The sequence below is a fragment of the Xyrauchen texanus genome, chromosome 5, assembly GCF_025860055.1.
Source record: "Xyrauchen texanus isolate HMW12.3.18 chromosome 5, RBS_HiC_50CHRs, whole genome shotgun sequence".
Lineage (NCBI taxonomy): Eukaryota > Metazoa > Chordata > Actinopteri > Cypriniformes > Catostomidae > Xyrauchen > Xyrauchen texanus.
In genome coordinates, this window is record NC_068280.1 from 7464782 (window position 1) to 7481744 (window position 16963).

The 16963-nt window shown below is 36.5% G+C and overlaps 1 protein-coding gene across 3 annotated transcripts in view; it reads right to left on the reverse strand.

Moving 5' to 3' along the window:
- The window catches only part of LOC127643822 (SH3 and PX domain-containing protein 2A), a 129838-nt gene that overhangs the window by 103810 nt on the left and 9065 nt on the right, over positions 1-16963 (reverse strand). For all 3 annotated transcript variants that reach the window (XM_052126722.1, XM_052126720.1, XM_052126723.1), the window contains exon 2: positions 10388-10468. In XM_052126722.1, the coding sequence (XP_051982682.1) occupies positions 10388-10468 (81 nt within the window). The remainder of the gene's footprint in view (positions 1-10387; positions 10469-16963) is intronic.

A 16963-nucleotide genomic window follows, 5' to 3' on the forward strand; every position in this document is an offset into this window, starting at 1 on the left:
GTGGAATCTCTCCAATCGTCTTTCATTTAAGTAAACAATGGGTATATAATGTCTCATTTGTTTCTCCTGCAGTTTGTTAGGAAATAAAAATAGAAACAAATGAGACCGAGATTTATGCATTAGCCATATATGGTTTGAGAATAATTTGATGAGACATTTTCATATTGTACATAGGGAGTACATATTGAAATATCTGTAGCGCTTTAAAATAAGGTACTATTTGTTAATGTTATTGAATGCATTAGTAACATGAACAAACAAAGAACAATATTTGCCGCATTAATAATCTTTTTTAATATTAATCAACATACTATTGTGCATGTTTTGTTCATGTTACCTCATAATTAATTAACTAGTGTTCATTTATAAAATTTGGTTATATTGACAAATTATGGTTATATTGACAAATGAAAAATTAACCAATATTATTAGATTGTTGTAAACGTTCTGTTAATTGTTGGATCATGTTGACAGTGGCGTTAAATGATTTTAACAAATACAACCTCATTGTAAAGTGTTAATGGAATCTCTGACATTTGATTTTAGACTTTGGTCCCTTTTGAAACTCACATGAAAGTCTTTTTTTCTCAGGAGAAAATCAAGAGAAAAACAGCAGCTGAAGACTAAAGCAAATATCTCCATTTCTTCTCCATTGGTGTCAATTGGTGTCTACAAAAAGCAAGTCAGATATTAAAGAGATCTCATTTGTGGTTTTTCTTTCCTACTTGTCTCTTTTGTTCAATAAAACCAATTCTAAACTTAGAAAATAGGTTTAAAACACACACACACACACACACACACACACACACACACACACACACAAAACAAACGAACTATATGGCCTGGACTGGGAAACCACTACATTTAGTCTCTCTCTTCTCTTTGCACAAAACTGGCCTCAGATCAGGAGCCAATGACAACGACTCACTTCACCACAGGCTCAAAACCCTCCATTGTCTGTTTGAGCACAAGGGCAGTGTGTTTCTGAAGTGTAGGTGTCGGCCTCCTGACTAAAACTCGACCCTACTAATGAAACAAGCCTTTATCAAGCTTTAATCAGGCCCCTTCTTCCCACACTGAGCTCAGTACAGAATGTGGACTGAAGTGTCCCTGACAGTCTTAAAAGTGCTTTGGTCTTGAGTTCCTCCAGGCACTGGTGGGGATGTGGCGTGCCTGCCATACCTTGTGGTTTAGACACCCATTTTGGACTTTTGTCCAGGCAGGGCCATGCTGCCTACGCATTCACAAATCTAAATTGGATGACCATCTATTTGCCAGAGCACATTGGATGAGATGATCCATTGTCAGATGGATTAATTTGGAAGTTTTGTTTGGGAAGTTTCTGAAGACCATGGAGTGAGAAAAATGGAGGAACCGTAAAATGTATTAACAAAAACGTTTAGCTGGATAGAAACATGGAAAAAGCTGTTACAAATACAACTCAATGCTTCATAGACTAAATAGCAATTATAATTAAAGCAGAACTGTGTAATTTCCAGTAGCATCACCAAAAGGATTTGCCACAATGATGTTTGTTTTTCCAACAGGTTTCCGGAACACTTTTCCCATCTTCCATTGGTAAAACAAACAAATATGCCCACCAAACTCACACTGTTAAACAGGTTGAGATTTTCAAACAAACAGTGCTTGATAGTTCCACAGAGCCATAATGTTTACACTTTTTGGGGAAATCAACCTAGGAATGGCTTTCTTTATTGTCTGAACCAATAAATAGCCTCTATTGATCCAATAACTCTGCATATTCCATCAGGAAAGTCCCGATATATTCAAAATCTCCCTATATCGAGAGCCAGTTCTTCAAGGCCACAAAAAGAGATATCAAACAACTGCAGTTCAAACAGGACTATTGAGAGTTTCTCAGTCAGATTTTCTTGGTAAAGACAGCTTAGGTAGGGAACAGTTGACACAGTCAGTTCAGATATAAGGAAAACCCAAAGCAGATGTCACAACTATGTCGTTTTGTCAGATGTGATGTCCTAATCCCTCTCTCACCGGGCTTAGAAGCCCACAGAATGACGCATTTAAACCCTGGAGAGGTGGCATGTACGTCTGGGCTTTAAGTTCACTCAGAACTTATAAAGAATTTAAAACATAGGATAATAGAGAACGACGCATTACGCTGTCATGTGCTGTATTGTTTCTTTTTCAAATGATTTCATTTGATAGCACTGAAAGAAAGATATTGCTTGCTAGGGATGTTACAGAACTTTCCAAATCAACAAGTCGTTGGGTTTTCTGAAGAACTAGTTGACTAATCCATCTTTAGGAAGCCCTGAATAATAACTCTGGTTTTGGGTCATGTTCGACAGACACAGATCAGTTATGTTTCCCAAGGCGAGTTCACATTGTGGCATTCAAAAACCGATTCTACATATTGAAACAGAATAAAACTCAAAGAAACAGGGTCTCAAAGCGTGTTTTTGAAAGTTGAAATGAATTGTTGATGGTGGTTAATTTGTTACAAATTTGTTTTTGATGTGCTTTAGTAGGGGATGAATTTGGAGACACTTCTTCACATAAAGGGCTTTAACAGTACAAATGTTAGCACACTGTCATCATACTAAAACCTTCTCCTTTAAAGACCCACTTGCAGTTTTGCATCCTGTGTTGACATATTTTCAATTGAAACAGGAAGGGTCGGGACATTTTAAAGTGCTCATCCTCCATTTTTTTAAATAGCACAACAATCATAACTACGAACTACACTGAAAACCCTAATAAGTTAACTCATTCCCTTAATTGAATTGAGTAATGGCATCTCCAAAACTTGTGTAATTTAGTTCACTTAACTTGGTGTTCATAAGGAATGAACTTAACTATTTAAGTCAGGGGTCCCCAAACTTTTTTCTATGAGGGCCACATCATTTTTCCTTTCTATAATGGAGGGCCGTAGTCTAACAGAAAATGGCATGGGCCGGAGTGATTTATTGTGGAGATTTTATTATGATTTTAAATGGATTTACAGTATTATGCCTCCTAATGCTAGATTAATTTATTATTTATGCACCATACATATCAAGTGATATATAGCCTATTAAAAGAGCATTATTACTATTGTAATGACATTTTTTCATATTCATTGCTATTGAAATCAAATTATTTACTTACTCATGCGTATTAGGCTAATCAGTGTGAACTATGTCCCTTTGACAGAGCTCCGTCAGTCGTGATGCTGGCCAGCTTAGACCAGTCTAGATCCAACTCTTCTATCGTTTGGCACACTTTACCAAAAATATCCTCCCTGTCGTAGTACCTTTGAGACTTTTTAGGGCTGCCAGCTCCTCGGACACTTCAAAGTTTGAGCTAACTCCGCGAAGAAAAATGAGCAGCTGTGCCGTGTCCTGCACGTCATTACTTTCATCCAGCGCTAATGCAAAAAAATCGAATTCTTTCACTTTTTTCTTCAGCTGGGCATATTATACCCCATTTCTTCAATTCGTCTGGTGATTGTACTTGCGGACAGACTCACCGCATTTAAGATAAGTCTTTCTTATCGGGGCACACCTCCTCCGCAACAGCATTCATACATTTCTTTACGAACTCACCATCACTGAATGGCCTACTGCAGGTTGCAATCAGTTTAGCTACCTGAAAGCTAGCTCGAATGGATGACTGGTTCAACTGGGTTTGCCGTACAAACGTATTTTGCTGAGCAGATAGTCCACTTTTTAGCTTCGACACTTTGTCTGCTCTCATTTGGCCTTGTAAACTCGCATACTTGTCTCTGTGGCGGGTTTCATAGTGTCGGCGCAGATTGTATTCTTTGAACACGGAGACTGTTTCTTGACAGATGAGGCAAACAGCCATTTCTTTGCATTGAACAAAAAAATAATCACTTGTCCACTTTTGGTTAAATACCCTGCATTCTGAATCAACTTTTCTCTTTCCCAACCGTTTGGCCATTTTGTTGTCACTTTAAATTTTCTTGCTGGATCGCGTGCACCCGCTCGATCACGATGGAACGTTAATCCGGGTGAATCTAACAAATAATTTGGCTACTTTAATAATTATAACTAAGGGAAATTTTATTTTGAAAGCCAATATGTATTATCAAACACAAATATGATATGATTAAAACATATTTAAAATTAAATTGTAAAAATATTTCTCTGCATGGCATTGTTCAGAGGGCCGGTCCAAATGTGGGGGCGGGCCGTATTCGGCCCGCGGGCCGTAGTTTGGGGACCCCTGATTTAAGTTAATGCAACAAGATGCAAGTCAAATTACCTCAGATTTGCTATTTAAATGTTGTTGTTTCAACTTAATAATTTTAACAGAATGGACTCAAATTTAGGTCATACAATAACACGCTTATAAAGATTATATCTATCATTAAATAAACGTATTTCTTCAAAGAAATGCATAGAACACCTGTACTTCAGTTGCACATGCACAAGGAGAACTGAGATAGTGTTAACAGGGTCCAAAATGACCAAAGGGGACACTGATCACCCTAACGTTGACATCACAAAATAACTACGTGCAACAAAACAACACAAATAAATAACAATAGAGCTAAAACCTCTATAAATCCTTAATAACAACTATATAAATGCCCCCATATGTTCCCTTTAACCAAGGAAGCATCGTTACATAATTCAAGCACAAGCCACTGGATAGCCTACATTTTGTACTCAATAGTTTGAGTTAACACTTAAAATCTTAAGTCATTGGTTTTTCCAGATAAAATAAGTTCATGGAGCTTATATATTTAAGTTATGAGCCCTAAACTTGACATTTAAAGTACTGTATAATAAAGATGAAAAATAGAAATTCTGTGATGAGGGTTAGGGTTTACAATGTATGATTTGCTACTTTCTAGTCAGTTGAAGGTGGTATTAGGTGGAGGGACAATCTATATTAAATATTAAAAAGTAAATAAACTGTTAAAAATGTGTCATTTTTCAGTTTTTGCAGCTAAGTATGAACCCAGAGCCTTTTCTCAGATGCTCATGGTGCACTGGATGAAATCATCATAGTGAAATGCTGCCATTCCTTGTTGAGCCTGGTCCCTCTTTCTGAACAGGTCAGTCAAGCTCCTCAGTTTGCCGCAACACGCAACATAATCATCAAACAAGATCTTTCCATTAGAGCTGAGACGCTTTGTTATAGCGTTCTGGTTCATGGTTCAATCTATATTTGATTGGACAAAAATCTGAATAGTGCAATATGAACCTTACCAATCAAATAGTCAGTTGCTGGATGACTAGTCAACTATTCCTGGCCCAACCCTATTGCTCACAAGGCTTGTCATGTTCCTCGACAATTTTACTATTCGTAATAGACATATTTCTACTCCCTTCTCCCTCAAAAAAGAAAAAGGACAAAAAGACAAGCAAACAAAGCACACAGATTTGGAGTGAGGATGGAGAATTCAGGGTGAGTCGCCCACATTATGCAGATGTCAGGACTCTGCCGTGCTTTACGGTCAGATGAAGACCTGAGCACACTACATTACTGGAGAGCTTTCAGTGTACTTGGCAATGAGACACACCCACCTCCTCAAAGGAGTTTGAGAGAAGTAACCTCACCAGCAGAGGTCATCTCTTAGTATTCAGCTCACAATACTTCGCACTGTACTGGCATATCCTTACAAAACAGAGACTCTGGTTTAGATTTCAAGAGAATTAAAGACATCTTGAACCCACTGTAAAAGAACCTAGAATTGTCCTCCGTACTAAACACAACTCAGACTTAACAAATTTACAACACATTCAAGTGACGTTCCTTTAAAGATAAAGTGTCCAATTTTTTCGATGTTAAAATACTTTCTCCTATCCCACTTAATATGCAAAGACAGTAATACCAGCCAAACAGCAACACTGGCTTACCAATAGCATGATTTTGCAACAAGTAATGTACATATCATTTGACTTTTAAAAAAATGTGTTTTAGTGTTTCATGACCTTTTAGGATTCTTTTTAGTGACGCTTTAAGGCAAATGCAAGCTTCCATTGCTTTTGAACATACTACTAGACACAAGTTTAAAATTGACTTGATGTATTTTACTCCGAGCTAGCTCAACACAAGCTCTGTGGGTGGTTTTCCAGGGAGACCAGAGAAGACAAAATAGACCTGAAACTTCAAACAAGAACCTAGAAGTACAAACAATACAGGCTTCCTGGTATACATCCAAGAATATACACCCATCCCTTATGAACATATACCATAGTTCTTGTATAGTAACCAGTGTAACTGTATATAGCTGTGTTTATTTCTAGTAACACCATAGTTACCAAGTAAAATCATGTGGCTCCTCATCACTACACTGTAAAAAAGGGCTGCATGCACAAAAGTGTGGTTATAAGGCACATAGATATCAACACTACACACAGACAAACAGTAAGTGAAGAAACATCATTAGGTAAAAGATAAGCTCTTAACATCATCACAACTATTTACAAATGCCTTCAACACTAACCTCGTTATTTATTCATGCTGCAGTGCATGCTGGGAGCTGGCAAATCTTTGATCAGACAACTTTGTTAAGAGAGTTGAGATTGCAAATACAGTTGTTAATTCAACTCAAGTACAAGTTGATAGAATCACAACTTAACCTGTTAAGATGGCTGTAAAAAATGGCTGTTGAGTCAACTCAAGTAAGCACCTTGATACAACTAAACATCAAAATATTTTTTTACAGTGTTTTTAGAACATTGTAACTACCGGTATGGTTTCTACACAATGAGCTATTTTTTATAATAAAAAGTAGTAGATTAAACACATATAGAAACAATCCTAAAACTGCCATATCTCTAATAAAAATAAGCTATATTACTTTACTCCCTGCTACAGTTTACATGCTGCAGTAAAACTGTAAAGTACACAATCTTATGCCAATATACATAGCATATACTTTCCAAAAAGTAACCATTAGTTTTAATAAATGTCAAGCAGTGGCAACATAGTCATTGAGAGCTTCAAACAATTTCCGAGCTTAACATTGTAGCTAATACCAAGTTACAACCCCAATTTCAATAAAGTTGGGACAATATGAAAAATGCTAATAAAAACAAAATGGAGTGATTTGTAAATTGTATTGACCATTTGCTATTTTGAAAGCACTACAACTACACATTATATGATGTTTATTCCTTGTGAATTTCATTGTTTTTTGAAAATGTATTTTCATACGGTCCCAACTTTTTCGGAAATGGGGTTGTATAACAGTTTTATTAAAGTCACAATAATTGTAGTAACCATAGAATTTGCTGGAAATAGTTACTGCGGTAAAAAAAAAATCACTTCAAAATAGCAGTCCTTGAATCTACAAAATTCACACATTTCAGTCTGCACAATGTTGTATTTGGATTAAAGACCTCTGCTCAGCTAACAAAAAACTAACCAAAAGAAAGTATGATGCCTTATTCTTGGCCAGTGTGCATTATGTTCTTTTAAATGAACTGTGGAGCATTAGTGAAGGTTAAACAGTGAAGCTTTGAAACATGGTACACTTGTTTAGCTTGGAGTTACACTAAACAGCGACATGCACAACATGCTAATGCTAATCAACAGTACATTGGCGGCAACACTGAAATATAATGACTTCTTATGGATTAATGTCTGTACAAATAATCAACACTCTGCCAGAATAACCATCCATAGACACATTAACCTGATGGCAAACCCGAGCAGCACCATAATATTTAAAACCTCTCTTAGATCCACATCAGGAAGCTAATTAACTACTAAAACTACTAAAACCAGAAAACAGCACTATCAGCACAACAGAGTTAATTATTTATAGGTTCTTAAAACCATTAATGCATCTGTTTACAGCTCTTCCCTCTTCCTTATGTAATTCCACCTGATGATTATTCCATACGGACAGGCAGAAACAGGAGATGAGTAGACCGACTGACCGTGTTTACCCAGCTTCACGGTTTATCAATGGAGGCTTTGACTTCACCCCACTGCCCTGCACACATAATGGCCACCATTACCTCCTGTGTTATATATTGGAGTCTTTTAATAGAGAACTAATCACCTAAACAGACTATAGAAATGTAGCAGAACCACTCAAAAGTCTTTGCGCAACATACACACTCAGACAAATACAGTACATACATCTCCGACAAGAAAAATACTATGTTGGACAGTGATTATCATATTTATATACAAATATGGTACTCAAATGTACTTCAATGAATAACATGGAATAAGGTGCATGTTCAAAAAATACCATGGTATTGCCATGGTAAATTTAAGAAAAATTCATAGTACTACTATGACACATGTTAAAAAACATGGTATTAACATGGTGTATGTCCAAAAATAAACATGGTATTACGGTGGTACATCTCAAAGAACATTGTATTGCCAAGGGGCATGACCAAAAACATGATAATATCTAGGTAAATAGCCTAAAAACTACAGTATTACAAAACATGGTATAACCCTATAACCCTAAAACACACCTTCCATCTGAAAACTGAACAAGTGCTTTGAAATTTGCAGACAGATCAGAAGTGTTTCGTTTAGATCATTTAAATGAAAATAAAATAGCACTGTATATATTATTGCACTCAGTAAAAACATCAAACACATCAATAATCTATGTGTCATATGTTGGAAAGCTCTCAAAGTGTAGAATACAACCAGCCTAATTGTTTTACTCACAGGCAAAAATATAGCGAATTATAGCTAAGTATTTGTCTTTGACTATTATGTTGGTGTTGCTTATATGCCACTTATTTGCTTATAACTTCACGAAAAGTAAAAAGAACATAAAATATCACATACCATTACTTAAAGGAGGTGATTATATTTCAAACAAGCCCACACACAAGCTAATCGGATACATTGATCATAAGATAATCCACATGAAGCACAATGTTACATATGGCCACCAGGAGATGGCGCCATGTAAATGACACAGACTCAATGCAGACTCATTGAGTCAAAAGGCACTCATTCTGTAAAATCTCCTTACTAACATCATGTCTGTATGCTATGCAAACCTTAAGTCACTGTTGTATTTGCATGTGTTATAAGTTCTTATGTACAATTATTATGTTTTATGTGTTTGGAGAGGCTTTTCTGACACATAGAGATGCTTTTGGACACTATGATAAATAATTTTTGTAATGCAATTTTTGATTGCTTTGTCGTAACAAAACAAATGTTTTCTCAGATACAGCTGACATGATTGGGAACAAAACAAAAGCAGTTTTTCGGGCCACCTTATTTACACCTAGAGATATCCAGTATAATGTCAAATAAGAAAACTAAGAAAAAAATTTGTTTGTTTGTTTTTTCAGTTTCTTAAGATGAGAGTCTCAGAATGTATCATAATCTATATCATACATTTCTTTAAAGTTTTCTTTACAATGATACAAAACACATGACCCTCCTTTATTTTTGTCAAGTTCTAAGTCTTTAATTTTGGGTATGCCACTGAAACAGGAAATCTTTAATAACACCTTCAGAGCTTATAGGTATAATGCCATGGTATTACCATGGTACCTCCAAAAACATTGCATTATCATGGAGGTATGTCCAACAAACATGGTATTATCTTGGTGCATACTCTAAAAAGCATAGTACTACCATGGTGTATGCCCAAAAAACATTGTATTATCACGGTATATGTCCAAAACAAATGGTATTACCATTTACAATTATAAAATACCATGTCCAGAAACACAGTATAACCTTTGTGTAGAACATGATAATGCCATGATATCATGTTCAAACAACATGATAATACTATTGTACTTTTTGGTCAATATGTTATTAAAACACATATTCAGTACTGTACACCTAACATGCTAATTCAGAAATGTTCAAACAGACATGCTTACACTGCAACTACATGTGAACAGTCATTCCAACCCTTTACACTAGCACACATTCTCTCTTTCTTCCCAGACTTTACAGAGGGGCCTTACTGCACCTGAAGGGTTGGGTGTGAACCCATTCTGCTTCCAAAGCAAATACTGTTACTGGCGGAGGTGTCCTGAGATCCTAAACATTAGTGCTGTGTTGTGGAGCTAGACACTAATGTGTAAAATACACCCATCATTTTAATTCAGCCGAACCCCTCGGCTGAGGTCTGAAATACATTCTACATTAAACAACATAAAATGCAGATTTGTAGTATTCCCCATATTATTTATCTTACACTATTATAACTTTTGTCTAACTTGCAACTGCTTTGGGAATAAAAATTGTCCCATTATTTATTTATCATTCCAATAAAGCACATTGAGAAAGGGAGAAACAGACCAAAAATATAGTCCTAGCTTGCATATGCCATTATACTCAGTTATGAGGTGAAAACCAAGCAACCGAAAAAGAAACGAAAACAATATAAAAGTAGGACAAGTGAGACCGATAGAGAAAGCAGCTGCTAAACTTAGATTACCTGAAGGTCAAAGAATTTACTGTATCTTCTGTAGATGATGTGGGACGTGGAGTCAGAGTATGTGACATTGATGAGATACACCTGAAAACAAAGACATAGAACAAATTAAATTCTGAAAACAATGACAGAAATGCTTAAAAATTATTTATTTTTTAAATCACAGGCGGCCAGTCATTTTACTATAATGGCCGAGACATACTTTGCACAAGTACACTAATGGCTATACGCAAACTCAATTTCATCTGTCGATGCATTACATCATGTGCATAAAATCAAATGCATTACATCAAATGCATAAAAACTAGTTAACTAGCTATTTGGCTAGTCGATATTTTGAGGCTGATAGTTCTATATGGCAACAACAGGAGAAAAGTATCCTATTGTTTTTATGCCATTTGTATAGCGAATTGTAATGGCCAACTATAACTGAACAATTTTTTTTTTTTTTATAAATAAAGTGAAACTGGAGCACTTTTTATTCACAAGGCATGCTTATAAGCAAACTAGACTTCAAAGAGTGTCTTAGTTTCCTTGGCATGTTCACATAAAAGCCAAAATGTTTGCGCAATACATTTACATTTAGTAATTAAGCAGATGCTTTCATCCAAAGAGATCTACAAATGAAGAACATAATAAGCAATTTGTCATGTAAAAGTTAACAATACCTGCAGTATCGCACTGCCAAGTTCCAAGAGTAGCTAGTGTAGATGCTAGCACAGAAGAAAGAAACATTTTCTTTAACTTTCTGAGCCTTCTGAATCTAAAAAAAATGTGTGTTGAAAGAAACTTTCAACACATTGACGACCAGCAACCTAAACTAGCAATATAAACACATTTGGTTTAATGGCCCAGACATTTGAAGGCAACTTTGTTAGCACTAAAGTGTCTGCAAACAGGGTCTGCATACGCATACTTACATAAATGGTATACTTCCAACCTAAAACGTTGCACTGCCATTAGTCAAGCAAAGTCTCCTTACTTAGCTGGCTCTGAATAATTACCTACTTATTATATCACTTATTGTTGTTTTCTTTCACTTTGACATTTGTCTAACTTAATCAATACAAATTTACCATTAATTGATAAGCCAATAAAGCGCATTGAAAGAAAAGAGAGATATAGAGAGAAATAGACTTAAATGTTTTTTAAATCTTACTCAAAACCATTTCACCATCAGGAAGCACCACTGTGACGTCAGGGGACAAGTTTGCCCCGCACACATGTGGTTTTAAACAAATCTAGCCTATTGTCCTGCAGACAGAGTGAAGATCAGAAGTTTAGTCCCTCCACAAGGCCACCAACAGACAATATGTCATCCTCCTGAATGGAGAGCTCAGAGGAAATGCAGTAGAGGTGAACTCCGGTTCCCTCAGGACAGGATAACTGCAGGGTGACTGTGCCCTGCACCTGACTGAACTCAGAGGAAAAGGGCTTCCAGGACAGGACATATGTGATCTGTCTTGCATGAAAGAATGTGTCATACATCACTCCTGATTAAGACGATGTTGAGTTTTGAATGGCATATTTCAACAAAAGTAAGCAAATATGTCTTCCTTTGCTGACATTAAAGATTCATTCTGTTTGTTTGAGCACTCAAAATCTCAGAACACTCACGATGTTCAGTGGGGGGGCTTTGTGGGGGTAATGCAATCTCTTGCAGAGCACCCTGTTCTTCTATTCTAATCTTTTCTATTTGCAAACGTAATGTTTGGGAGTCTAACATTTATATTTCCTATTGACACACTAAAGCTGAAGATATAAATAACCATCTTAAGACCATCTGTAACTGCTGATCTCCTGGGATTTTCACGCACAACAGTCTCTAGAATTTACTCCAAATGGTGCCATAAACAAAAAACATCCAGTGAGCGGCAGTTCTGTGGATGGAAATGCCTTAATGATGAGAGAGGTCAACAGAGATTGGCCAGACTTGTTCGAACTGACAAACTCTACAGTAACTCAGATAACCGCTCTGTACAATTGTGGTGAGAAGAATAACAACTCAGAATGCTACTGTGAGATGCGGTTTGGCACTGTTTTGGCAGCACGAAGGGGACCTACACAATATTAGGCAGGTTGTTTTAATGTTGTGACTGATCGGTGTGTGTATATATATATAATACGTATACCACACCGAACTGTATGTGCAAATGTAGCACTCTAAAACAGGAATGACAACCTTATTCTGCTGCTGTGTGAGCTTTGCCATAGAGAAAGCTCTGAACTGTGGTGTGAGACAGATAGCTATACTTGTTTGTGAGTGTTTGCATTGTGCCAGGTTATAGTACCCCCTCTGTTAGTTGAATCCTGGGAAAGACCTTGACTTAACTACCTCATGCTGTTTTCCACAGTGTATGTGCAGCTATCCAAACAGATACATGCTTATCACAGACTGCGTGCCTGGAAGAACATGGGACGAGGTGTGTGAATGTTTGAGATAGAGGGACAACAAGAGTGTGAGATTTTCTTTGAAAGCAAGTGCACTGATTATGTGTGTGTGTGTGTTTGTGTGTGTGTGTGTGTTTGCTTATGGGGTTTATTTAAAGACCTCAGACCAGACTGGCATGTATGCTTGCTGATTCTGCCCTTCCTTGCCCAACTATAATTTGTAATTTCGCAGTGGAGGGCAGCCTCAAACGTGTCTCTGTGTGTAAGATGCCAACTCATCAACTCTCCATCTTGATTGGCTGATGGGACTGTCCTCATGGCAACCACAGTGGAAAACAGGATTGCTGAAAGCCCACACCCGAAATATCACGCGCAACTTCAATGTTCCTGAGAGCTAAAATAGCATTTGAAAAAGCTTCAGCTGCACTTTCCAAATAAGCCAACAGGAAAGCCAACTACGAGTGCATTGACCGATATTACTGTGGACATTTATACTCTATATTTACAATTAACAATTTCTGTACTGCAATATGTCCAAAATGATTTTGCAGAATGGAAATGCACTCACTAGGCACTTTATTAGGTACCTGTACACCACCTTATTTGTGTAATTATCTAATCAGCTAATCGTGTGGAAGCAGTGCAATGGATAAAATCATGCAGATACAGGTCAGGAGCTACAGTTAATGTTAACATCAACCATCAGAATGGGGGAAAAAAATTAGATCTCATTGATTTCGACTGTGGCGTGATTGTTGGTACCAGACAGGCTGGTTTGAGTATTTCTGTAACTGCTGATCTCCTGAGATTTTCACGTACAACTCTCACCAAAAAGCTGTCTATTTTTTTGCACTATAACAAAAACCTGTCCAAAGTGCCATACACCCTTTCATAAAACCTCCAACTAAGTATGTGTTATCAACACAGCTTTCTCTCCTTCCTCTGGTACATGATGGAATTTAATTCAGCTATTGTTATTATAAATAAAAGCTGGTCAAAGCGTCACCTTTAATATGCCATCCTCTCTTTCCTGCAGCAATATTCCATGCAATTGAGTTATCTGGCAGGCTTTATTTACTGTAACTGACTTTTGAACAAAGGTCCAGATATAGCTGGCATTCTGATACTTGCACTTTGGAGGGTAAATCAACTTGCTATTGCTTGATATTCTGGGTTTCCTCATATTCGAATCATAACTTTCACTTTCTCTCCACCCAAAAGAAAGAAAAATCACAGATCAGATCTATTTAATAATAATTGTCAACTGAATCACCTAGACAGCAATGACACTAAATTAAGAGCAAATTGAAACTTAATGCTTGTCTCCTGCTTCTCAGATTTTTCTACTTAGAAAGGCCCTAGTACTCTCGCAAGTGTCTCTTAACTCAAACTGTGTTCAGATTTGCGGAAAATGTCAAAATCTGCAATCAAATGTCAGAGATTTCAATATAAAACATTTCTCATCAAATTCTTCACACCAAATTATCAAAAAGTATCCATACTCAAGATTAGTGCTGGGTAGATTAGTTCTGAATTGTAATCTGGTACTGATTAAAAATTACATGACTAAAATAGTAGTCAGTAATGTAATCTCTTGGATTACATTTTAAGGTTATCTAATTACATTACATAGATTTAGGGATGTACCAATCCTGATTGCAAGTATCGGATCAGAGCTGATATGGGCATTTTTTGACTGATTGGTGTTCGGCAGTCAACCGAAAATGGTAAATGGTGATCATTTACACCAGTTGAGCACAATTTGCGACAGAAAGTAAACTGACAAGTAATTTAGCATTAGCAAATCCATGGCTAAAATGTAAGCAGTGTGGAAATATTTTAAACTAGAAAGCGAAAACTGTCCAACATCCACTTGCAATATCTGCAATACGATCGTTTCGTTAGCAATAGAGGTGCATTCAATACGACCAAAAACTAAGCATGCAACGGAATTTGGCGAGTTCACTAAAACAACACAGGAAAAGGCTGCTGCGCCGAAGCAACAAACACTAGACAAAACTTTTAAAAGGAAGGAAAAATATCCTCGAGAGAGAGCGAACAGGCCAAAAAGATTACAGAGAAACTGGTTGATTTCATAGCTTTGGACAACTAGCCCATCTCTGTGGTACAGAATGCAGGTTTTTGCCGTCTTTTGGAGCTTTTGGATCGTGAAAACATACGAGGTGATTTAAAACATAATGTGACTGCTGTTAGTTTTACAACAGACATTTGGAGCACTGACGTTTGCTCAATGTCATTGCTCAGCCTCACTGCACACTGGGTTGATTCCTCCACTTTCAAGTTTAAGCGTGCAGTATTGCATGCACACCAGTTTCGTAGGTCTCATACAGCCAAGCATGTAAAACAGGCCTTCGAGGAGATGCTGAACACTTTCATTACTTAGTTATTTTTGTAAACAAACAAAAAAACAGTCTGCAGCTCTATTATCTAGGCAAAAAAGTATCGGATCGGGTCTCGGTATCGGCAGATATTTAATATTTTAAAGATCGGGGCCTAAAAAGCTGATCAGAACATCTCTATTTAGATTACTTTTGATTACTTCTAAACCTCATTCTTGCTTATTTGATGTCACGTGCATTTGAGTAGAATACGCAAATATCATTTCGACAATGTTACTTAAATGACGAAATAAAAACTTAATGGATCAAAATTAAACGTTACACATTGTCTTAAAAGTTGTCACAAAGGCAAAAGTGCATTAATTTACATTTTTGAATACAAAAGCAATTTTCAAAACTAAAAATAACTTTAATGCAAATGGTTTTCATTTACGTGTGGATCGCCGCAACATCTTCACTGTAATTATAGCCACCTGGCTGTAATGCAATTTTGAAACCCTCCCCCGCTTGCGAAAAAGGCAGTTGTCTGATTCATATGTAATCATGTAAAATATAAAAAGAAATTAATTCTAATTCTAATTACTTGATTTTTGTAATCTGATTAGGTAATCCGATAAAAAATTGTATCATAATTGATGTAATTAATTGTATAGCTCTAAACTCTTAGTATATTCCTTCAATTGTCTCATAGGTGTCTTTTTTGTTCTTTCCAGAGAAATTTTAGGAGACAATCTCAGACAAAGCTTATACTTAAATGAAACAACTGAGAACTCCAAGTCTCCAAAGCTATGAAAGAGCAATTACATTTTCTTCTTGACAGAATCAGTGCTAACATAGAGCGTTTTGCCCACTTTTCAATTATGACATTGATGTTGTGAAAAGAATGTAACAAAGTGTTCCAATTTCAAGTGTTGCTGAAAATTCTCAGACAGATGTAGCACAGCGGAGACCACCTTCTTCCAAATATGTATTTGATGACAGGGAAGTCAGTGAACATTATTAAAACAAAGCAGCTGGATTTCTGTAAAGCCAACAGAGACAATGAATATAATATGCATATGAGAAAAAGAGCACATTATACTATTTAGTCCACATTCAAACTTCTCATTTGAGAAAAGAATGCTTCTGCTTCCAATGAGATAAAGGGACACCAGACAAAATACTTTTTTAAGCAATTCTGTACCTGCAGAGGCTCATCAATAATCACTAAAATACTGTATGGAACCAAATGAATAAAAAAGCATATTACTCGTCATCCACAGTTGGGAACTTTGCCTTATACATTTTATACTACTTATGAATAAATGTCAACCAAATAAATGTCTGATCATGGCTAATAGGAAGTGTCTCAAAGGGGGAATGCAAAACTTAAAAGGCAAAGCTCTGCATCTCATCAAAAAACAAATCTTTCTTTATAAACATGCATTAGTTGAGTAATCTTGAGATCTTCAAAGAGAATCTCAGTTAATCCTTGAAGACTGTATGTAACTATAGCATAGTCCATCTTAGACACATATTTTACAATAAATATCAAACATTTGCAGTGAGTAGACTGGGAGAAGCAAAAATAAAGAAACTTACAGGTGAAAGATGTTGTCTTGTCTTCAGATTTGTCTTAAAGTAAAGGATGAGAAGCAGCCTTGGTGGGGCTTAAAGTATAGGCCGTACCACAAAACTTAGTCAACCCCGCCTAAAGAGACTATTTCAAGAGACACATAAAAGAGTATCCATCTACCATATTTTCCAACCATACAGCATTTATAGCCATAAAGTATGAACCTAATTTACACAATATCTTCTACAACATGAAATCGTTGACATTTCTGAT